The sequence below is a fragment of the Heliconius melpomene genome, chromosome 9 (genome assembly GCF_056956725.1).
Source record: "Heliconius melpomene rosina isolate 202511_hmr_F chromosome 9, ASM5695672v1, whole genome shotgun sequence".
In the NCBI taxonomy this organism is placed as follows: domain Eukaryota; kingdom Metazoa; phylum Arthropoda; class Insecta; order Lepidoptera; family Nymphalidae; genus Heliconius; species Heliconius melpomene.
The window spans coordinates 5,485,674-5,510,096 of NC_140397.1; the positions used below are offsets into that span (position 1 = coordinate 5,485,674).

Here is a 24,423-nt window from a genome sequence, read left to right on the forward strand (position 1 = left end):
AAATATTGACATAAATTAATAATTACTGTAACAAAAGAAAAAGTAATGCTATTTTATCTATATTTTTTTACAAAACATCAATTTTGGTTTAACAATCATTACATATTCATGGTCTGTGGTAAAACGGTATTTTCAATTGCAAATCGAGTGGTGTTGCCAGCATTTAGTAAAATTATACATTCGTTGCTCATTTATTTGTGGTTTGTCGATAATTTTACAGTATAGTATTATAATAAAAATTCACGTGAAATAATACATTTTTCGTATTAATCAACAGACAATCGGTGCGGTTGTTGTAACTAATTAATTCATTTGAACAGATATTATGTTTTCATTAATTATAATACTTAAAATATGATAAAATATGGGCATAAGTATGTTCTTATTTGAAATTGTAATCATTCTATATCAATTACTAACCATATCATTTTCTAAGCCTACTAAAAAAATTAAAATAAAATGATATCTCCACATTAAGTTTAAAAAAATAAATGACTTTTTACTCAAACCTCAATATATTTATCATTCTTTCTTTCTTTTTCATTAAAATTATGATTATTATTTATAAATTTTAAATTTCCTTTATCATTTTTTTTTCTGTAATAATATATAAGTGAACTTGAATCGATTCATCTGTTAATTTAATTAAATAAGTTTTCGATCAGGACAGACGTTAGAATTTCCAGTCTTCGAAATATCCTCAACCATCGACGTGACGATACAATTGACGTTAGATCGAAATTCCTGCTGACTACTAATATGTTTCCTGTGGCACGTAAGAGTTGATATGCAGTTTAACTCTATAGTTCAGTGCAGTGATTCTCAAAGTTACTTTAGAAAATAAACCGTAAACTTTCAACGATTTCCAAATTTTACAGCTAATGAAACAATAGATAAGGCTAAAAGGTTGATGATAATAATAAGCAAGTTTGTTTGTCTACTTACTAGTAGAAAAAAGCTATTTTTTTTTCTATTATTTTATTATTCATTATTATTAAAAAAATTGAAAAATTACATAAAGCTTAAAACAAAATGCTTGAGAATCGATGGTATAGTGCAATAATATATAATAATATGGCAACACTGTTGCTATTATAACTTTGACTCAAGTTTTAATTCGGTATCTTAGCTGGATCTGTTTTTAACGTGCATTCTCCTATTGCGTAATATTGTCCCTTTTTTCCTTTGTGTGTTTTCCATTCAACGTGACATTGGCGAAGTGATTAGTGCTGAACTGGCACGCTCGGACAACTTACGATTACGATTTAAAGATACTACTGGTAGCTACTGTCAAATAAAATAAATATAATCCTAATCCATTAAATCCAAATAATGTTAATATATACAGACATATGAATAATTAGAGATGGTTCCGGGCACGTGTTTATTTGGGTTGAACAGGCCGCGTCGTGCGCCGCAGGCCACTTATGTTTATTCATCGGTCGCATCTGAATAGATTCATTTGATTCGAAACAAATTTTTGTAATGATTGTGTCATTTTTGTTTTATTTTTTTCGAGGGAGTTCTGTTTTTTGTTTGGGCTTAAATAATGTAAAGTGATAAGGTCCATTTACTAATATTATATTTGTGTTGTCAATGTTGCCTCTACAATACAAATAAACATAAAAAAATGGGTGCCTACATATATATATGGTTGTTTTAATTTGGTTTAAGTTTTCATTATCACAAAGGACATTTTGTCATCTGACATGGTTTTTAAATAATATAAGAAAATCTGTTTTCATTATATAGGTACAAAAGGCCAGCCGTGACTGTAAAGATGGATTGTGGGTACGATTCCTAGTCGAGGAAATTAAACATTTATTTAAATTTATATTTTCATTTCTTCGCTCTGGTGTCTGGCAAAGCGTAACTTCCGTTACTCAACACGCCGTGCCGTGCCGTGTTTCGACGGAAAGTGGGGAACGGAGTGTCTTAACACTATGTTTCCTCTGCCAACTCTGCCGTGTGCGGGATACAGCGTGAAGCTGATTAATTATTATTTGTATGTTAGTAGCACATGTACATGTATATTAAAGTATAGCATTTTACCTCACATTTACTATAACATTCTTGTTGACCTCTGTTACACATTTCACGCGTCAATGGCTCGATATATCGTAATAAAATTTGATACGTGATTTATTCAGGAAATAGGATACAAAGTTGAACTAGAACTATTTCGTTTAAGTACAATAAAATTAAAGTTCCTCAATTTCAAGCTCAGCCTAAAAGGTTCCCTGGATTGGGAATCTACGCTGTGATATGCACACCCTTATCTTATTTTTATGAGAATTCTTTTAGAAATAATCCCACCAGTGTCAACTAATCTTTACATTTTATATTTCTGTATGTTTTGTTTTGTGCAATAAAAAATATATATAAATAAATATTTATATAATTTAAGCAGACGAAGCCGCGCGGGGCCCGCTATTAATAAAAAAAAATGTAAGATTGACGTGAAATGTCAATCAATACGTTCAACTATGAATAAAATATGAAAGTTTTAGTTAGGACTTTCTATCAATGTAATACATAAGAAAGGACACGTTACTTCTAAATCGTACGTCATAAATATAGTATTTATTCCACGAAATAAAAAGAGGGTGGTATTTTAATAAATAATATCAAAACATCCCCCCATTATCCACCCTAATAAATGTATACGTCAATGTAATTACCTATCAAATGAATCGGAATACATCAATTCGTTATGAAACGTACATATGCGTAGTCATTTCTAAAATAAAATAAAGAATAACGCTTCAATATATGAAATTTGTACGTAAAATGGTATCTTTGAATAGTCAAAGGAAGAACTAAAAATAAACTTAAGCTTCTTTTCTGAATGGGTAAAAGTGTTGTATGGAAATCCTTTTTTTTTGTTGGAATAAACGACATCGCTTTGGAGTTTTGTAAGCGATCAGTTTATTGCTGGACTAGTTTAGGTTACTGTAATCGTCTCTTCTATGTTTCATGAGGTACGAATATAAATTAGAAACTCCCATACTTCTAATCTATTGAAGATTTATTTTAGTATTGTTCGTATCACAATTCACATATATATACACATATATTGTACAAAACTTGATTTTTTTAGCTCCACTCTGTATCTCGTACATAGAAGCGTACGCAAAGGGAACCTAGTGTTAAGACACTCCGGACCCATTAAGATACTTCCGTTCCCCACTTCCGTCTAATTGCCGCATTTTACCTCGTTACCATAGCAAAAAAACGAATATATTAAATATTCTATTTCCTCCTTCCTTCTGGGAAACGAACCTACAGCCTATCATATTAAAAGTCAAACCTATCACTTTTGACCATGTGCAACGACTGGCCCGAATAACTTCATATAAAATAGATATTTGAATCTATCTTAATATATCTATACATTTGAAAGTTTCTAAGATACTAAGTAAGCTCATATAGCCGTCTAAATAATAAACATACATACATACATACATACGTACGTAATAGAGAATATAATATCCAACCGATATTAACTTCGAGAAGACATTAGCAATAGTATAATTGCAAGGATGAATATTTAATGGAACACGTTTGCACTCCAGTCTCCATCTGAAATTGTAATCAGTTGTAGAAACATCTGTTTACAAGGGTTGAAATCCTGGTTGTATTTTATAGTTTTATTTTTATTGTAGATTCAATTTTGTTGTTATCGAGGTTTAGTTACGCCACTCAACTCGCAATCCTCTTTCTTCATAATTCTGGGATCTGAAAACTTATTGTTAATAACTGTGTTAATAGTTTCCGAGATTCCCTCCATCTAGCCTACTATGTGCGGGATGCAGCGTGTTGCTATATAAAAAATAGATGGAAAAAGAAATTTTATAAAAAAACAACTTGATATAAGTTAATTGTGTTGTAACATTATTTTTTCTTTATGTATTCTTTCTTCGTTTCTGCCTTCTTAATAAGTGAGTAGATTTTGAACCTGCATATAATCATCATGTTCCAATTATACATGTTCCAGTATGAGTTTTAAGTCAAATTAATTATATATTTTTTTTAATAAATTAATTTTAAAGGATCACAAATGTAAATAATAATTCAACTGACTCAAAGTTTACCGAAAATATGAAACGTGTCTAAATCTTTTCTGGAGCAAAATCTGTTGGCGTGCTTCCAAACGGTCGTTCCTTCGCATTAGACGTACACTGTTAGTTGACGCTAGGTTAACCTAATAGATTCAATATTCAATTTGAATCACCATTTCCTTTTTCCTTAACGATTCTGTAATAAGTGGTGTATATTTTTTTGTGTACAGTCAGCTTTTTCTATTAGTGTTATTATAGAAGTTGAAATATAATCGAATAAACCTGTTGTTTATTTACAATGTAAGTACCAGTTATAATATTACTAATTAGATAAATAAACTTCAAAAATCCTTATCAAAATTTATCAGCAACTAATTTTATCCTAGATTTTTCTTAATACATAGATATCATATGAGATTATATCTACCAAAATATCTACAATAACACTTTAAACTGAGAATACCTGCTAGCACTAACTAACATTTACAGAGACTGTAGAACTTATTTAATTTTATAGCCTCCACGTTCGTATCCTAATTAGAAATCTAGAACAGGAACAACGGATGGGCCTTGCCAGCATTAATTTGATTATTTATCATGAATTATCCTCACCAGCAAAACGCCGGTTTGCAACTTTGCTCTTAATATTTTATCAGGGGCGACTGATCTATATTTCGTTGAACTGACTGTGTTTAATTAAAATAAAATATTAATCCTTTTTCTTGTCTATTAGTAGAAATTAATTACATAAAAGGCAATAATTTCTTATTTATTAATATTTAATAGTTGTAATATTATTTAAACTCGGATTGGATTCGGCGCAAATCTTAACTTGTTTTACAGTGTGGTAGAACAATTACACGATTATAGAAAGGACAAGAGTAATTCTTACAAATTATTGTTATTATAATAATAATTTTAAAAATGCGGCGGAAAGTTAGGAACGGAATATCGTAACACTAGAGTCTCTCTGCCTAGGATAAACACTACCATATGAGAGTTACAGCAAATTTGATCAGATTTTATTCGCAAAAACAAACGATTTAGCGCTATGTTATTTGTGCTTAGTTCTACAAAGTGGAAATTTATTTTTATTACCTTTCTAGTTTAACTGTTAACATTATAATGTTATTTCCATTTTAAAATGTTTAAGTTTATGTATCTTAAACAGGAAATAATTAAAATAAATTGTATTGAAAACTTTTTTCAATAGAATTTATTTTTCGATTGTTGGTTGATCGAAGATTGTTGGCATTAAATATTCATATTTGCAAGCCTTTCATTTGAATTGCAAGAACCTAGCGTTGTTCAAAAATAACCAATTTTTAATAAGCTTCATTTTTCGTTTGTCTTCACAGAGGTCATCCTCTTAAATTATAATTTTAACTGCATTGAAATTGTTTTTTTTTTTAGCACAAAAATCGTTACCATTTATTCAATTCAGGGGTTCCGTACATCAAAAGAATAGAACTAAACGTTTACAGGATTACTTTATTCCTTAGTAGGTATTCCACAGTTCGCCCAATTTTTTAAAAAAGAGTGGCGGAACCCAATGTTGTGCATTATTATTATACGCATTACTCTGATAATAAAAAAATAAAACTAATTAATTCCCCTGGATCTGCCTTGCAGACCGAGGCACCACCTCTACGTAATAATATTTTCTTCAAGGTACACAATACTGTTAACATTGTTATCAACGCTATCAGTAACGTTGGGCCAACCAGGAAAATGTGACCAAACGCCACCCCTAGCCACAGTGATGACGCCGAGCGAAAATAAAGGCATTTTTAAAATGGTCATTGACTCGAAAGTGGAGGATAAGAATATCTATAGACCCGATCAGACCTACGTTTGTAAGACCAATTTTACTTGTTCGCGCTATTATTATTATATATTTTAGTGTGTGCATTTATTATTATTTCTATATAATAATAAAGTGGGTTCAGTTCCCATTCAGGCGATTATTATTATTATTTATTATTATTTTCATTTCCTTTGCTATGGTACCAGCAAAGCGCTAGTTGAGTTCCGCCACTCAACACGTAATGCCTTCAAAATTCAACAGAAAGTTTGGAATTGAAGTGTCCTAATGAAATCGGAGCATGCACATACAGCATGAAGCTAATTGCATTGTTTCAACACAGTAATTATAACATCAAACGTCGCCCGCCCATTCAGATGGTTCATGATAACGGTTGAGGATCCAGCCGTAGACAACAGCACAGACGAGTTCGAACACAGATCTATAGACGTGGGATATCTTAAGACTTTGGAAACAAACCGCCACGCGAGGTACAGCGAACGCTGCTACAACTCCGTAGAGAATACTGATAATTCTGAAAAATATCGTGTTGAGGTAAAGTATTAGTTAATTAAACAACTTTCCTCATGGTTCTCGTGGAATGAATTTTCTTTGTGCAAATAAGTAAAAGATTTTAATTAAATGCTAGTTTTTACCCCCAGCTTGGCCTCCATGGAATGCAAAAAATTAAACCACATATGACACATGAGACATGTCCGAGATAGCTCTGACTTCAGGTCCAATGGGTTACATGATACATCGAAATCATTAACATTAAGATATAGGCTCACATCCTCCTTAGCTATTGCAGGTGAAGGCTAATATAAGAAAGGAGCCTGTCTTGTATTTTCAACACAAAAAATATATTTTCAAATTTAAAAACTGGTTAAAAAAGTTTATCAGGAAGGAAGAATATTATAATATTATTTATTTATTCTGAAAATATTAAATCTAAGAACCTAAAAACCCTTTTTTTTATAATAGCAAGGTCCAGGAACTGGTTTATATTTCTTGTTAATCTTCTTCTAGCTTTTAGCAAATTATTAATGAATTATAAATCAGGAACTATTATCAATATTTTAAAATGTCTTTAGTTAATTAAAGATAAATTTCCTCACATTTCTTTCTATCTTTTTCTATTAAGAGGAAAGTATTAAAGCTTTTTAAAAAGGAATCAAAGCTGACTTAGAGCGACAAGTTTATAATGAGTTTTAAATCTCTCATGTTTCACTAACTCTGTCGCATGGCTTGGTGATTGGAGCTTTTCTAATTTCATTATAATATTTTTTGCAATAGAAAAACAATAAAAATCTGGTTTTAAAAGAAAAATATAATTATTTTTTTAATATTCGTTATTATAAAATCATTTTTAATAAGTATTTTAAGTATCACAAACGTCTTTGCCATTATAAATAGTTTGGTTAACCTTTGAACCGAATAAGATTTAAACCCACAAATACATAGAAATTATTCTGTTTATCTAAATAGCTATATTTATGAATAATTAAACAAATTTGTCGTAGATATTCTAGAATTATTTCGCACAAGATTAGAGCTCTCCAGTCAAAGGAGATGTTCAACGTTTGAGATTTAGCACCTTATATCTCAAGATGAAAAGGGTATTGTAGTGCATGCTCGTAAGCTAGCAGACGCTCGCTCATCTTGCTACCTATGTTTCATAAATAAGATTTGTATTACGTCGTCGTGTCCTAGTTGTAACGTGTTTGGATGTGATAGCGATGGTCGTCTATTCAAATTCATTTGTTATTATTATAGGTTCACGCTGTATTCCGCTCACAGCAGGGTAAGCAGAGGGAATCTAGTGTAAATCGTCGTTCTCCATTTTCAACTGGATTCTGGAGGCATTGCGTGTTGAATGGCGGTACTCAACGCCGCGCTTTGCCTCAACACCTGAGCGAAGAAATTAAAATTCAATATTTCATTTCTTCGAGTGGGAATCGAACCCCCAATCGTCTGTGACTCCGAAGGAGATGTCTGTCTATTGAAATTCATTTATTGGTTAGGTATTTATTAATAAATACACGTTTTTTAACTCTTTCTTAGTATGCGGGGTAAATTTTTAATTTATTTATAAAGTAGTTTTTACCTCTAGATACATTGGGTGTCTCCTAAGCAAAATGGTAAAGCACAAAAAATACGACTACGCGCTATGGTAGCTGAAAACTCTGAAGTTTGGTACATAGAAGATAAATTAACTATAGTCCTGGAGAAAGATACCAAAAAGCCGTTGGACAGTCCTCCGTATCCTCCAAATAGTACTTGCAATTTATGTAGCGAAGCTCAATATGAGGTAAGACTAAAATATTTTATATTGAATTACTTTGCAGTTAAAAGGATTGCATTTAGTTTGACAAATTTCTAATGTCTCAATCCTGCAATTTATGTAGGGAAAAACTAATAAAACCTATGTCAATTATTTATCAAATGTTCACATACAGGGTGGAATTGTCAGCACCACTTTAAATGAAACCACAGTTTTAACTACTCTATAAAAGCCTAATATAATTCGGAAAAAAAATAATTCCCAAAAATGAAAAAGTTATTTTTCAAACAAAATAAATAATAAAATTATCGTTTTAAAATAAAACATCATTTGTAAAGTATAACATAGGCACGCACACACTTACCTGTCAAATCGGAAACGTCGCACACGTATGTGTGCGACACACGAAATACAGGTATGGATAAAAATCGTGAAATGAAAAAAAAATCCTACGTCCAAACTGTTGAGGTACCTTGATTAATTTCTTAGGTGTGGGTTTGAAATATATTACCCTATATGCAGTTTCAATAAAAGAAGCGCTGCCTCTTCCACCCTGTATAGCATCATTATATTAAGAATTCTATCATATAATATAATTAAATATTACACAAATAAATATATTATTTATGTAAAATTTTACATAAACATTTGCAGAATTAAATTTTTAGTAGTACTATACCATTTGTATATATATTTAGATCTCAACCTAAATATTTAAAATGTAGACATTTCTTTCTTATAATATAATAATCTTCAGATGCCACACACCTAACTCATTTTTCAGGTAATCTTCAAAGGTCATTGGTCAAGAATGACTCACCCTAGAAAGTATCCCACTAAACCTGATAATAATGGGTATAGCCACTTAGTTGGTGCCTCCCACACCTATAAATATATCCTATGGCAACCAGACGTGAGAGCCAGTGAAGGCTTAAAGTTGTTAGCAGAGGAAGCTGATATCTCACTAATTGAAAGAGATATCATTAATGCAGTAAGGAATTTTGATTTTATTTTAGATTTGACTTATTATTTATTGGAACGGAGTGGCTAAACACTAAGTTCCCTCTGCCTAACCTTTTGTGTGCGGGATACAGCGTGAAGCTGATTTATTTATTTATTTTCTTAGCTAAGGTAGAACCATTTGTAAAAGGAGAAGCGCTAAGAATAAATACTATTAAAATACACATATTTTGTATAAGTAGTTTAAATACATACATATATTTACTTATATTTAAAATACTATGATTAAAACTTACAAAGTTGCTAAATTCACTTTACTATTATTAATTTACCAATTTATTTAATATTAATTATTCAAATTATTAACAATCTAAAATAATTAATTACGTACGTTGCTAATAACATAAATCGTTATGTAAATGCATAACTATTATGTACATAGATAAATTTGGCTCCCGCGAAGGATCATCTGAATTCAAAATTATAATAATATCATCCTTGGAGAGGCCTATGTCCAGCAGTGGACGAGGACAGGCTGCTGATGATGATGATGATGATGATGAATAATATCATCATTGACAAATGACAAACAGTATTATATTAATTTCCTTCTTTCCATTCAGCAGAAATTATTATATTAACCTCTTTATTTTAAATATCAGGGACTCTGTTTTTAGTGACAAGACACTTAGTTTTCCGTAAAAATTAAATTAACTACCAATAATCCTCTAACCACCTATTTTTAGATGTCAGACACTGGGACAAGGACGCTTATAAGAGGCAAACGTCGTGAACATCCTTACATGTCGGAACCTTCGCACTCCTTGTTCAGAGTTGATAGGAAACATCATCTATTCTCACTAGTTATAGCTATGAAGCCATCTCCTGACTGGTTCTTGGGAGTGTCCAGGTTTGAGCTGTGCACGAACACAGGTTGGCTGGAGGAGAGTGAGATACCCTTGTATCCGTGGGACGCTGGGACTTTAGATGGTATATCTTATGAGGTAAATAATTTAATATTTTATTTTTCTACAAAATATTTACTTATTTAACTTTAAATGTTCTAATGCTAGATACTCTGTGGAAATACTACTATTATATTTTAATTTTGTTTTAATAATAAGAGCTAAGAGAGAGATAAGAGCTGAAAATTTTTCAAAAAGTGACATTGGTAATATAATAAATTGTATCATTGACTTTGAAAAGAGCAACTGTTGAGTTTCTTGCCGGCTCTTCTCAGCAGAACTGCCTTCCGAACCGGTGGTAGCTTTTTGTTCATATGTTCATTCGACGATTCAAAAGTGCTTATAACAGTCTATTTAAATAAAGAATATTTTGAATTTGAATTTGAATTGGAATGCTAAAACGTCCCATACAAAAATGGTCTATAATAACCCAAATATCAATATGAAAATCGAACCCATAACCTTCAACTTACTAATTACCATTCATACTACAATTCTATTAACGATAAATATATATGTATATGAATAATTTAAAAATTTGATTTCGTATTTCAGTCACCAACATCAGTAACTCAACCCGTCGATTCAGTGGATAGAGTGGAAGTCGGCTCCTTCAACGAAGATTCCCCTTTTTATCAGATGAACCTAAACGATCTGGAGGCCTTCGCGTACCTCAAAGTGAAGAGGCTAGATGTTTATCCGTTAGATGAGGCGATTTGCGAAGGAGGTACCGACATTGATTTATTATATATAGAAGTTGTTGTACGTTCGTTGAAGAGGTTACAATTTAATATTATCTATATATATAAAATCGAAAGGTCACTCACTCATCACGAAATCTCAGAAACTACAAGTGCTAGAAGTCTCAAATTTTGCATAGGAGTTATTTATAGGACGTAGGTGCTCGCTAAGACGGGAATTTACAATATTCGACTTCTAAGGGGTTGTTTTTGGGGTCGAAAGTTTGTATGAAACTTCGTTACTACAAATGCTAGAAGTCTCAAATTTTGCATAGACGTCACTAGGACGTAGCAATGGAGACAGAAATTAATAATAACATAGTTCACGTGGGTGAAACCGCGAGCGGGCCGCTAGTATTTTATATAGTTATGTTTATAGAAAGTTGTTATATATCGTTCTACGATTTTTCCGTTAAGTTGTTTCTTAAAAAGCAATTTATTAATTTATTGGAATTTTTTTTTTGGTCCAAAGTAAATTTTATTGTAATAATCATGCTTTATACATATAATAATATACTTTGTAAAGTTATTCGCAATATCACAAATAATTAATTGTTTTTTTCTGAGGTATAGATGATGAAGAAGGGCAGGAAGATGACGAGAAATCTGAAAATTCTTAATTAAGGAGGAAATAAATAGTTTTTTATTTTTACTTTTAATCGGTTTGTAAGTGTAATTTTTTTATATTATCGTATTAAGTAATTATATGGTAAATTAAAAATTAAATTACTATAATAAGAACTGTATTTCATTGTTACTTTATGTGTCTAATAAATATAAAACATTATTTATATATTTCCGATATAGTTGGAGAAAGTCTTGCCACATTACAAGCAATATCTCTTACATAAGAAAAGCGTTTAAAAAAATAATCAAAACTTATAATTAATCAATACTTATAAACATTTCCACCATATACCTATGTAGATTAAAACCTACCTAAATGATAGTTAAATGAGGTCGAAATAAACCTAATTATTCTAAATGTGTCACAATAGCAATAAATGTATTACGTAGTATTAAAAAACGTAATTTAATATAGTCTTTTTCGATAAAAGACTACAATCCAACACAATAAGAGCTTTTAAATTCCAACCCCTTCCTGAGATTACCCCTTTCAGCCAGACATATTCTTTAACTTTAGTTTAGGAAGTACAGACAAGCTGTTTAACTATTTTTCAAGTTTAATTCCTGTGGTTTCCTTAATGTCGAAAGGTCAACTTTACTGAGAAGGCTATAAAATAAGTACCCACATAAAGTGCTAGTACGAAGACGATAAAATGTCAATTATCGAGGATACGGAAGAAAGGTTAAAAGGGAAAGCATGTTTGCAATAACAATTGTAAACAAGTAAACAAAAATTTCAGCGAAATCTTATATAAATTAAATATATATGTACGCATGTCTGTGTTCATATATATGGTGCCACTGAACTGACTGAGAGCGGAGTGTCTTGACATTAGGGCCTCCACCTCTCGGCTTACCTTGCAATATGCGGGATACATACATACAGAGGTAAAATAGCTTTTAAAATTAGATATATTTGTATATTTTTAGTTGACTTACCTAACCTTTACATATTAAATTATAGAAGAGATTATATCCCATTCGTACATATTTATATTTAGTTTAATAGCTCTTAACTTTAAAAGCTAGTATTAAATAAGTACAAAATTTAACTATGTTATCAACGATTGTATTTATTTTAATGAAATTTAAGAATAATTTATTATCTCTAGTAACAAAATATGGCCCTATACCTATCTGGCAATAATGAATAATTATTGGCCTACGTGACTATTTCTGTAAAGTTATTTTAAATCAGAATCTAGACACAAACCGGGTTCGTCGGTCTAACTCAGGAACGATCCCGTCTTCTTGTTTTTGCGCGAAAAAAAGCCGGTTTCAAAGTTTCTCCGGGCGCGGGGGGCGCGACGAGTCAAGATTGCTCCTTGTGGCGTAGGCTATGAATATAGGAGCAGATGGCGCATGCTCCGGCCGCGGCCCGCCTGCCCGACCGCAACTTGTTGATTGTTCGCTCACTTCACGCCAGTCTGCCGCGGACGCTGCGTCGGGCGGTCGTGTCGTGTCACGCCCGGTAGCTCTACTAACTTCGAAATTCTTTTACGAAATAATGTAAAGTTTTTAAACTAACATCAGTGCAAAACTAACGCGACCGTCACGCTTAAAACGTGTCTAGATATCTAGTGTCACGCTACACAAGTAGTTTTAAGTCAATGTAACTTAATAGGCTTACTCGTTTTACCTGCACGCTCGTCCCACGAGTCGTGCGAAGCGGTTACCTTTATCGGATAAACGAACATTTTTCAAATGGATGTGCGTTTGTATTCTGTGCTAGTGTTCGTGATTTGTGTGGATACGAGAGTGTTTGTTCACCTGTGACCAGTTTTTACTGCGGTGACGTAAAATAATAGTAAATACAATTTGGAACAATGTTTCGACGGGCCGAGAAGGTGGTCCTAGCCGCGTTGGTGCTGTCGGTGGCGTCAGCGCAGTATACTAAAGGTAGGTAGCGACTTTCTTACCTGTGGCCTGTGGATGTGCCCGCGCAGCGAGCCTGGGCTTGCGCTTTGTTCTTTCGCCTATTGTTAGCTTCTTGGAAAATAGAAATTTTTCAACCATTCACTTATAGACGTGACATCATACTTGGAAGAATGTGATTCATTTATCGTCAATTTATTATAGGTGGCGATACGATTGATATGCTATCACTGTTTTATATATAGAAGTACTTAAATAGAAAGAAGCAAGCGCTGAGCGCGTACATTATATAAGCATAATTAATATTATTATTATAACAATCTGGAATTTATTTAGATAATTAACTCTGACAGCTAAATAGTAAATAATTACTTACCTCATACCTAGTTTACTTGTTTACTTTATAATAAGTGTTCATTTTAGTTTTATATTCGTCGGAACAAAGAATTGTGTAAATAATTATATACAACGGTACTACAAGATAAACCACATATTCGTCATATTTCTTGTTTAGTCCAGTATATTTAAAAAAAATGCTTAAATTATTTTACTATTTCTATAAGACATTCGACCAAAAAAGGCGGGATAATAAATACAGATAATAAATGCGAACACGTTTTCAATTTGGTACTGGGTTAAAATTACTTTAAAGTAACGTACAACCCATCTCACCTAAATTTGGCACTTACCTACCTATATATATTTGCCTTTTTATTGTAACCTGTTTTACATGGGAAATTTTAAATGAGTGAGCTTTACGCATTATTTATTAATACATTTAAAACAGGTAAAATATTTGTAATGTCAGGTAGGAAGGGGCTTGTTGGTTTTTTTGTATTGTAATGTGCAATGATGGTTCATATTGACGTTTTTTTTTGGAGCTTCACGCTATATCCTGCACATGGTAGAGTAGGCAAAAATAACCTGTGAAATAAGTGTTAAGCGTTCACTGCGTTCTCCGAGGCATTTGCGTGTTGAATGACGAAGCTTAACGCCGGCTTTTGCTATGCCTTTATATTGACGCAAAACAAAGTATAGACAGAATGTGTACATAGTATAAAATTATAATAATGTTAAAGTTTTATTTTATTACGACAAAAAGTAAAGGTTTTCAAGCAATGACTAACCAAAACCGTTATAATACACGTGATACGAATTTCTTTGATTTGTGACAACCAGATTAAAATAATTTCAATTAAGGCCTAAATTAAATATAATTTTGATTATTTTTAATTTATTTAAATTTATTATCTACACGTAACCGTAAGTCAGTGCCATATTTCTACTTATACTTTCAATTTATAAAGGTGAACGTGACATTAGGTTTTTTGCCTGAGGCAGCTAGCTACTCATCCCAAATAAGTATTATCCTTTTAGGATCTAACCTAGCCTAGTCCTTTAAAAACAATTCAGTTTGATATTATAGTGTCTGGTTCTAATGTTAGTTTTGTAATTTGGAAGGTTTGTTTTTTTTGGCATATAATATTTGTAAAGATTTCACAGTTGAGATCAATTTAATAACTTTTAGTGTAAAATGTAATTTAGTGTTAATGATTACATCACAGTTTTTAATTAAAGTACTCATTATCGAATTTAAATTATATATATCTCTATTAATTTCCAATTAAATTTTATTTATTATTATTATCAATTATTTAAATAATTTTGTGATTTTTAGTGTAAAATATATGTATATTAACGTGACGTATTAAAAAAGTAATCGCAAAAATAGTTTTAAGAGACTGCCTTCGTAATATCAAAAACAAATGATTCATAGGTAAATACAAGAAAAATATTAAATATTTTCCTTTTGTATAAAATAATAATAAATAATTCTTATAATAATAATACTTCGTGATTATTATTCGCACAGTATAACTTCTATGAAGCTCAAATTGCATACATTATTTTATTCCTAACGTTAGGTATGAGTTTTAACGATTACTTAAGTAAATAATAATCATATAGTTTTATCCTTACTGTGTATCTCCCGACACAAAGAAATGCTAACCACTACTATTCTACTATGTGGGGTAAAATATCTATTACTACAAATACCACTCCCACATTACAAAAATAACTCCCACGAAAATTAAAACAGCCGTAAAATTTCACCATGTTAATTTGCAGTAAAAGTTTATAAATCGAGACGATCTCAAGAGTTTCTCTTAGTACGAACTTGATTTAACTTGGAGGATCAAAGTCATCAGACCTATTCTATTCTATACATGTTCCTATTAAGGCTTGCGTTCGCTCTAAGTCGTCTGCGCCATATAAGAACAACCGGTTCTCAAACTTGTTTTTAACTAACTACCAGGTACTGCAGTAAATATAATCAGTTTCACGCTGTATCCCGCAGAAAGCAGGGAAGGCAGAGAGAACCTTGTGTTTAAACACTTCTTTCCCCACTTATCGCCGATTTTTCGAGGCATTACAGAGTGAAGAAATGAAAATAATAATAAATAATACTTTATTCCTCCGAGCGGAGTTCGAACCCACAACCGCCGTGTCACACCCTTGTGACAGCACCTCAGGGTTCAATAAATATAATGCTTCACAATATACAGGCATTATGCAATTATGCACGCCTGTTCTATATTTCTTAATCGGATTTGTATCGACTGGCACGCCATTAATGATCTGGTTAATTGCTTTAACGTATATACCTAGATATTTTATTCAATTTAATGTTTGGATTTTTTTCTAAATTTTGTATGTTTAATATATTAAAAAAATCTATTATTATTTTATAATGATTTTCTAGGGACTTGATCTGCCTAGTAAAATGTAAAGAATATTGAACTATGTTAATTAATTTCTATAAGTTAAAGGTTTTTTTAATAAGTTTTAGCCTTTTATACTCCACTAAACTGACCAAAGAAAGAAAAATAATTTCCATTTGTTTTATACAACAACCAAACAACTGGCACCATTATTATTTGGACTGTATTTTTATGCATTTTCTAAGAATTGTCAGTAGCATATTAAAATATATTTTTAAGAATTATCGTCACACACACAAGTTAAAATATAACAATACAAGGAAAGTAACACAAAATCATATCAAAAAGATAACAGAAAAGCACACCAAACACATTTTAAAGTAAATTTTAAACTCAATTCTTTAAACAAATAAACTAAAACATATTAAGTCTTCAGAATAACTTATTACGAAAGACGCTCATACTATATATTATTTATGCGTGTGAAACTTCTCTTACGCAATTTAACCCAACCACTTGCTTATTATTTCTTTGAATTTTTAAACCTTTAACTACAATATGTCGACTATTATTATAAAAACTTCTTGTAACTAATAACAAAGCCCTAGCCAACACAAGAAGTCATTCATTAACCTTAATTTATTCTCCTTCACTCACCTCTCTCTCCGTAGTAAACGTGTTAATGTTGCTTTATTTTTTTACTTTCCCTTGCGTTTTTAGTTTGCGTGAGTTTAAAAGGGTTTTAAATTATACTAGCAGTGTATAGTGTATTGTGTTTAAGTTCATTCGCATGCGCCCGCGCGCTATGGCTTCTGTATGCCATTGCGGTGACGTCATACAAATGTCGACGCGGTTGCCGACCGCGTTCCGTAAGAATTCTTAAGTTATAATAATATTACATTGATTAAATTGTTTTAATTATTGTTTAAGCTGTCGTGGCACTAGCGTGTACGCGACGGTTGTGAGTTCGATTCTCACTCGGGAATGAAATTATCATTTCTTCGCTCTGACACTAAGACGAAAAGTGGAATTCCGCCACTCAGCACACAATGCCTCAAAAAATTCGGGGGAAACTGGGGAATGTCTTAACACTAGGATCCATCTGCCTATCCTGCTAAATGCGGAATACAGCGGGAAGCTAAAAATAAAACATTAAATAAATTGTTATTATGTTAATAATATATGCATTTGATTTGAACCTCACGTTTAATTTAATATAGATAATGGTGTCCACTAGGTTAAGCAATTTAATTACAATAGTAATTGATATTGCAAACGATTTTTAATTAAGTTTTTATATTATTCATTAAATATCATTATTATAGAGCAAATAATATAAATAATAATGATGCTAACAAGTCTTAATATAACAATACTTCGTTATTATTTTAATAGAATGATGAATCATTATTAAATTTGTACTTACTCGTTATTGTGTTTTGTGAACTCAAAAGATATCTAGTGACCTAACTCCTTATCTGCAACGCTTGAGAATTTCTAAGAAAGTAATATGGTAAATTATATTAAGATATAAATAATTACGGAAGCCATATAAAAGTGAATTTATTTATTTATTTATTATTAATTTATTTCAACTTCTCGCTATATCCCGCAGAAGGGCAGGCTGAAACGAAGGCCATGTTATTTTTTATACAAAAAATTACCTCTTCAAGGATTCGAAGTCGTAACTAACGATTCGTCAACAATCAACGTAAGAATAAAATTGAAATAGGTATTGCAAAATTCAATACAAATGTATTTTAAACTGTACTTGATAAAAATAAATGGTGAATGTACTTGATGCTTTTAATAGACATATAACAATTTTGTGCTACATATGCACAAAACCAGCTTTTCTCTTCGATTATCCGAATTTTCTAACTAACGTTAGCAATTAGTCCGGTTAATCGAGTTTCTACTGTAAGTAAAGATAGACAGATATAGATATTTTATATATATAAGTAATGCAATGTCACACAAATGTATATTTAGGCTACAGTCAAGAATCGACGAAAGGTAATTTGATCATGCCAATATCGTGGCAGCCGCTGTCAAGCTGAGTAGGCACCTAATGGAAATCGTATGTAGCTGGCACACGGATAGAGAATGAGTATGTAAGTATGGGGCTAGTGTACCTAGTACCTTTGTTATATTGCTGGTAGTACATACAAAATGCGTTTTTTGGGATTTCGAACTGTTTTTTTTTAATAAAGTTGTAATGAAAATAATGGTATGGTAGGTTTTATATTTAATATGATAATGATAACAATTCTTTCTTAATTAATTTGTTTAATATAAATAAAAAAAATTAAAAAAGTGTGCATTGTTATTACTTATAGTGAAGCTGAAGCACTATGGGTCTACATCAGGTTTGCCAGACTTTAAAATCAAATATAGACAAGAAATCTTTCTATAGCTAACTATAGAAGAAAAATCAGTGTACAAACAGACAGACATTTTAAAAATCATATATTTATCCTTTACTGTTTTTACATCATCGAATTTCTTATTAAATATTATTATCATTTCACTTAGCACTAGACTTCCTTTGTGGTCTCTGGATATTGACTCAAGTAATAAACATGAACATTAACAGAAGATAGGAAAATATTGTTAAAAAGTAACTTTTTTTATTTGATACCTATTCAAATATAGTTTTACACAGTTTAATAAATTTAATAATTTCACAGTTCATTGCTCTCCATGATTAAAAAAAAACCAGCAAACAAATTTAAATAGGTTATTAATTGGAATGGCAACATTTTAATTAGAGTCAATAAATATTTTGTTTTACAAATATTGAACTATAAATAAACTTTATATGCTATTGCATATAGCTTCATAATCATGGTATAGTTAATAATTTTGTATTACTTTTTTAAAAACCATATTGCTAGATTTTTTTTTCATCGTATCCTTGTCACTCTCGTTTTAATGGCACAGAGACAGACTCGGAGTCCATTATATATTTATAAGTAATATTTTACAATAATTTACATTAACACAAAAATGTAAAAGTTAAGAGCATGTTGAAACTGAGGCCAGTCGTGGCACTGGTGGCGACAGGTTGTGAGTTCGGTTCACACTCGAAGAAATAAAATATTTAATATTTTCATTATTTCGCCACTCACCATGCAATGCCTTCAGAATTCGTCGGAAAGTAGGGAGCGGAGTATCTTAATACTAGGTTCCCTCGGCCCACCCTGCCACATGCGGTATACCGCATTTCATGTTGAAAATTCCATCTAAAAGGATAAAAATGGTATTTATTTCACAATATCGAAAGACTCATGGCACCCATTGGCAGGATAAAGTAACAAATATACCGGATTCCTTATAAGCTTGCAACATAATTTTGTGATGATAAAATCTACTATTTGTCCTCAACATTATTATCTTTATTGAAACAGCTTGAAAATATTACTTTACAATCTATTAAATTTTCCCGTTCACTCGCCTTCTTATTACAGTTTACTGCTGGAGTATCGGTTAAGAGAAAAATATAAAACATGAAATGACTTTGTGAATTTTCAAACTTGTGTACTTTGAAATTGTTTTAACGCTTGGAATATATCAAATAGAATATGTGGGCATTTGTTGATTGTGATACAATAATGATGTTTAAATTAATGCCTAAAACTCGATCTCGTCCCCACAAATTGGGGTACATATTTTGGACCCGAAGCGCGTCACCCCGCATATTAGGCTGTCAGGCGACCTTTCAAAAAAGTAAGTCGACAGTTCGGCAGCGAAATGTTTCAAGCTTTGAATATTTTATAACGAAAATCTCATTTTACTCACAAAATTCATTAGAATATTTATTGAATTTGTTGTTAGGACATTTAAATTAAATAACAGTTGCTTTAATAATTTGTAAAGTTCACAAATCAGTACATTTTGATTAAATAAAATCAGTGGAATATGTTGAACGGTTCGCAAAGAAAAGTAATTATCACTGACTAAGGCTATATATTCCAATTACAATTATAGGGCAACGTGCCCCTCGGGCCCCACTACAGTGAGTAATAAACCCACTACAGTGATGAACTGTTGAAAACTTCCATTGGCAAAAGATTCTCGTCGTCTTATTCGAACAAAATAGTTTTATACAGCCATTTGGGAAATATCAAAGGAAAGCTTTTAGTTCTAAAAGCTAGATACTGTAAATGACACTTCAAATTAACTCCTATCAAATACAAATATCCAATCTGGATTACTGCTCTAGGGCATCAGCCAAAATTTAATTAAACAGAAGAATCGGCGCTCGGAAACGTTTACCTCTTAAAACGCTGTCGTTTACAATATTGGAGAGTAAAATGCAATTTAAAGAATCTTTAATCTATTTTCTCCGCCGCAACGGTAAATATTTGTAATTAAACGTGTACAGACAACACAATAGATCCCTATTAAGCGAATATCGTCCGTAAGGTTCCCCGGGGCATCGTTCTCCACGAAGTGTACCATTGCTCGTTTTTAAAATAAACAGTCGAGATTGAGTTTACTAATGTAATAGCAATTGATTTTACTAAAAACTTACAGAGAATATAAATGTTTTTGCAATTTTAATAGAGAAATCTAATTAGTTGTATTTTTAATATCTCTTGTCAAAATAAATGGGTTTAATTTTTAATTTTGACCACTATTTAACTTGTAACAGACCAGTGAAAATTTTGTTTAAAAAAAGTTGTCATAAAAAGTTTGTAATTCCTTTTAGTATGGACATATCCCAGTATTTAGAATTCGCTAACTTTTATTAATACTGTATACGATTTTGGGAGCAAGTTGGAGTAATAAATATAGAATATGATGCATTTTTTTCTTTTTTTTATTACTTTTGACGGAAAACAAGGGAAAAGCTTCTCCGTTCGCTTGCTGTAGAAATTTATAAAAATAAGTCATAGGACAACGGACACGAAGAGTGCTTGCTCATTCAAGATATTCTTAAATATCTTAGTGATATGGTAAATAATGAGATGGTAGCTGCTTTATGTTGGAGGCCTACGTTTAGAAATTAAGGTCTATAATATTCTAAAAACGTCAAACTTATATTTAAGATATCTATAGAAGACTTTAGTTTTATTAGCTGTCGATTTTTATTCTTAAAAGTAATGGTGACGAAGCTAAAGGAAAAGTTGATTTTGCGGATGAGAAAGTAGAAAAGCCGGCGTCAATTGAATATCTTATCTCAAGACACGTTGTAACTCTTCTCGGTGATTTCCGATCATTCTTTTCCATAATAGATCGCTAATAATATTATTGCTTTTTTAGATAATAGGCATAGAGAATCTGGGAACTTTGTGTTAAGTAAGATATTCCGTTCCCATTAAGACATTACCGTTCCTAGCTTTCGTTCCTAACTGCGGGGCTCAACGCCACGGTTGACTTCGTTACCAGAGCGAGAAAATGAATATATAAAAACTATTCACTTTGAAAACAATCTACGATTATTTATGTATTCATGTTTTAAAAATAGAGTTACCTATTAAATATGTATGTTTCAATCTTTCTGACTTTAAAATTGAAATTAAAATATTCTTATTCAAGTAGGCTTTTATAAGCAATTTAAATCAACGGTTAATATAAAAATATCAATATTTTCATCACTGAAAAAAAAATACTATTGGCTCTACATGTGGCGAAATCTCAATTGATATTATTTCTTAAATAGTATTTACTATTACAATTTTTTTTATTTATTTGTTTGTCTCAAGAAAGTAGCATAAAGTGGGATCGAAGTCTCCTAACACTAGGTTTCATCGGACTACCCCTCTATTTTTGGGATGCAGCTTGAAAATAAAAAAAATCCTATTTTATAAACAATTATTCAGGTTTCGTACCAACCCTTATATGATAAAAACTACAAAACGCTATCTATGATAAGTAACTTGCTCATTTTTTTAAAAGACCAAATAAAACCCAGTTAAATTTAACTCTCCCTAAAACAATGGATATTTTCCGCTAGGGGCGTGACTGACGAGAGAGTGAAGTGTCATCGCTGGCCATCGTAAAATTAAGTGCGGTCCGTGACTGTCAGTATTAGCACTAAACCAGATGATTGCTTATTGTTGGTCGCTACAATGCCCAATCAACCTTTATTTGCCAATCTGACCCAAGATTTGACAAGTTTAGTATATTCCATCATTCTAAACTTTGAATTATTTAACTGTAGTCAAACGGCTACGGCAAAAATTGTATATTTCGTAGACTGACACTGACGCAGGGGCACCAAGCATGTGACTGAAAACGAGACAGGAAAGAACCTATAAGGGTTCTAGTCTCCATTCTATTCGGAAAGTGGAGAGTGGAGTGTGTTAACACTAGGTTACCTCGGCCTACTATACCTATGCGAGATACAGCGTGTAGCTGGAAAACAATATTTTAAGAAGAATGTTCACAACAAGCAAATGAATTAGCGCCATCCTTGACTGTCCACGAATTAAATTAGCTTCCTTAAAGAATTAATTATTTAAAATCCCAAGATAAATTCTGGTCACGGATCTTTCTTAACCAGAGTATTCCATTCATTCTTTATACCTTACCCCCATTCCCCATAAATGGTGCTATTTAAAAGCTCAGACCGCACCGGCGCTGACTTACTTAAATATACTTTGCACGAATGCGCAAATTGATATAGAATACTCGGCTTCAAGGTATCAGCCTCGGGTGCCAAGTCTGACTTTTTGAAAGGCTTTAAAAGATTTTTTTTTCCTATATCTACAGAAATCGTTTAAAACACCGTTTATATGTCGTTTAAGTTGTTATTTGAAGGTTCTAGTTATTTTTAGAACTGCATATAAAGATGCAATTTTTAGAGTTCAGTTGCTCTGGTAGAAGTTGGTATATTTAACGTGTGTATTTATTTTTTTCATTTTTTGCAGGTAATCTATTGAAGATTTGGAAGTTGTTGTGAAGGTCTACACCACAATCAGCAATCAGGTTTAATCTTAAGAAAATTATAAAAGACATTTTGATACTAAAAGTTGAGGATCATAAAATGTAATATTTCAATCAGGGTTAGTTACAAAAAAAAATGAAAGGGGAACATAAAGTGACAACGTAACTCATCTCTTTATTAGCTTTTGAACGGTCTCTAATCGAGTAGCATATGGCACCGAAAAATGTTTTATTTGGATTGTTTTTTCAGCGACACGCGTTTGTTCACGCATGTCTGACACATGTTCCGCGTAAATGTTATATGTTTTCGAAGTAGGATAGGCCAGTTCGAGGGTTGTCAACATAACGGAAAGCGGGGACCCCGCTGTGCCACAACGAGTTCTGGGTTTGACAACCCTATTTAAAAGAAATTGTTCACAGTTAGTTACTCGTTAACTGTCTGCGTTATCAGCTACTTATAAATATTTTGTAAATAAAATCAGACTCACGCTGTATGCCGCACACAGCAGGTAAAGCAGAGGGATCCTAGTGTTAAGACACTCCGTTGCCCACTTTCCGCCGAATTCTGGAGGCATTGTATATTGAGTGACGCAAAGTGACGAAATGGAAATATTTCATCAATAAATAAGTAAATATTTCATCTCCTCAATTGGGTATCGAACCCACAAACAGTGGGTTTTACAGCCACCCTTTGTACCGGTACACGGTACGACTGGCCTCATATTTGTAACGTTTGAATATTTGATTTCAAACTCGGGTGTTTCTTACATGAGGCTATTACTGCAGTTGAATGTATTAGCTAGATATCAATTTGTATTCACGTCAAGGTGTTCCAGTATCAGCTCGTTTACGCCACGGAATAACACAGAGTTGCTTTTATCCATTTCAAAGGAAACGGTTCTTGACTTCTTTTGGCAAGTAAAGCGATCTCCTAGGCGCGATACGAAGGTCATGATTTTGGGTCAAGTGGATAGAAAGAGCAGTAATTGATGGAACGCTGGCACATTTTGCTTACTTAAATAAGGCCAGAAGTTCTCTGGAGTAGATTAGTCTTGTTGTTGTTATAGTCATTTGTTGTTTTGGCTCGTTAACTTTTATTACTTAAAGCAATGATATTTATTTACTTATATAAAACTATTTTTATTAATTTTTGGTTACATTTTCGGCCAATTGACACGCAATCATGCCTCCAGAATTTGGTGGAAAGTGGGGAACGGAATTGACTTAATGGGAACAGTGTGTCTTAACACTAGGTTCCTAGGTTTCCTCTGCCTATACTGCTATGCATTAATCTTATTCGCTTATTTTATAAGCTAGGTACATATATCCATTGAATATAATTCTGAAAATTGATAGATAAATGGATGTACGATCTTGACCTCTATTTAGATTTGTTTCATATTTATGAGAATTATCTACAAATGTTCGTTGCAAACTTATCAAAATATATCTTTTGATAACAAAAGAGGGAGTGGCGAGTGTTACTTGTA

The 24,423-nt window shown here is 31.9% G+C and overlaps 2 protein-coding genes across 7 annotated transcripts in view; both read left to right on the plus strand.

Annotated features, from left to right (window-relative positions):
* The first annotated feature begins 4,162 nt into the window (after positions 1-4,162).
* On the plus strand, positions 4,163-11,541 carry LOC146536345 (spondin-2-like). 2 transcript variants are annotated; one of them, XM_085190449.1, is made up of 8 exons: positions 4,163-4,361; positions 5,733-5,917; positions 6,209-6,420; positions 7,979-8,176; positions 8,934-9,140; positions 9,856-10,113; positions 10,630-10,801; positions 11,388-11,541. In XM_085190449.1, coding segments are annotated over exons 1-8 (1,281 nt in total). In that variant the 5' UTR covers positions 4,163-4,359; the 3' UTR covers positions 11,435-11,541. The 2 variants fall into 2 exon arrangements, with proteins under 2 accessions (XP_085046575.1, XP_085046574.1); XM_085190448.1 differs by having other exon boundaries at positions 11,382-11,528.
* A 1,312-nt stretch (positions 11,542-12,853) lies between these two features.
* The window catches only part of shg (DE-cadherin), a 189,293-nt gene continuing 177,723 nt past the window's right edge, over positions 12,854-24,423 (plus strand). For all 5 annotated transcript variants that reach the window (XM_085190182.1, XM_085190178.1, XM_085190180.1 and 2 more), the window contains exon 1: positions 12,854-13,340. In XM_085190182.1, the coding sequence (XP_085046308.1) occupies positions 13,268-13,340 (73 nt within the window). In that variant the 5' untranslated portion in view covers positions 12,854-13,267. The remainder of the gene's footprint in view (positions 13,341-24,423) is intronic.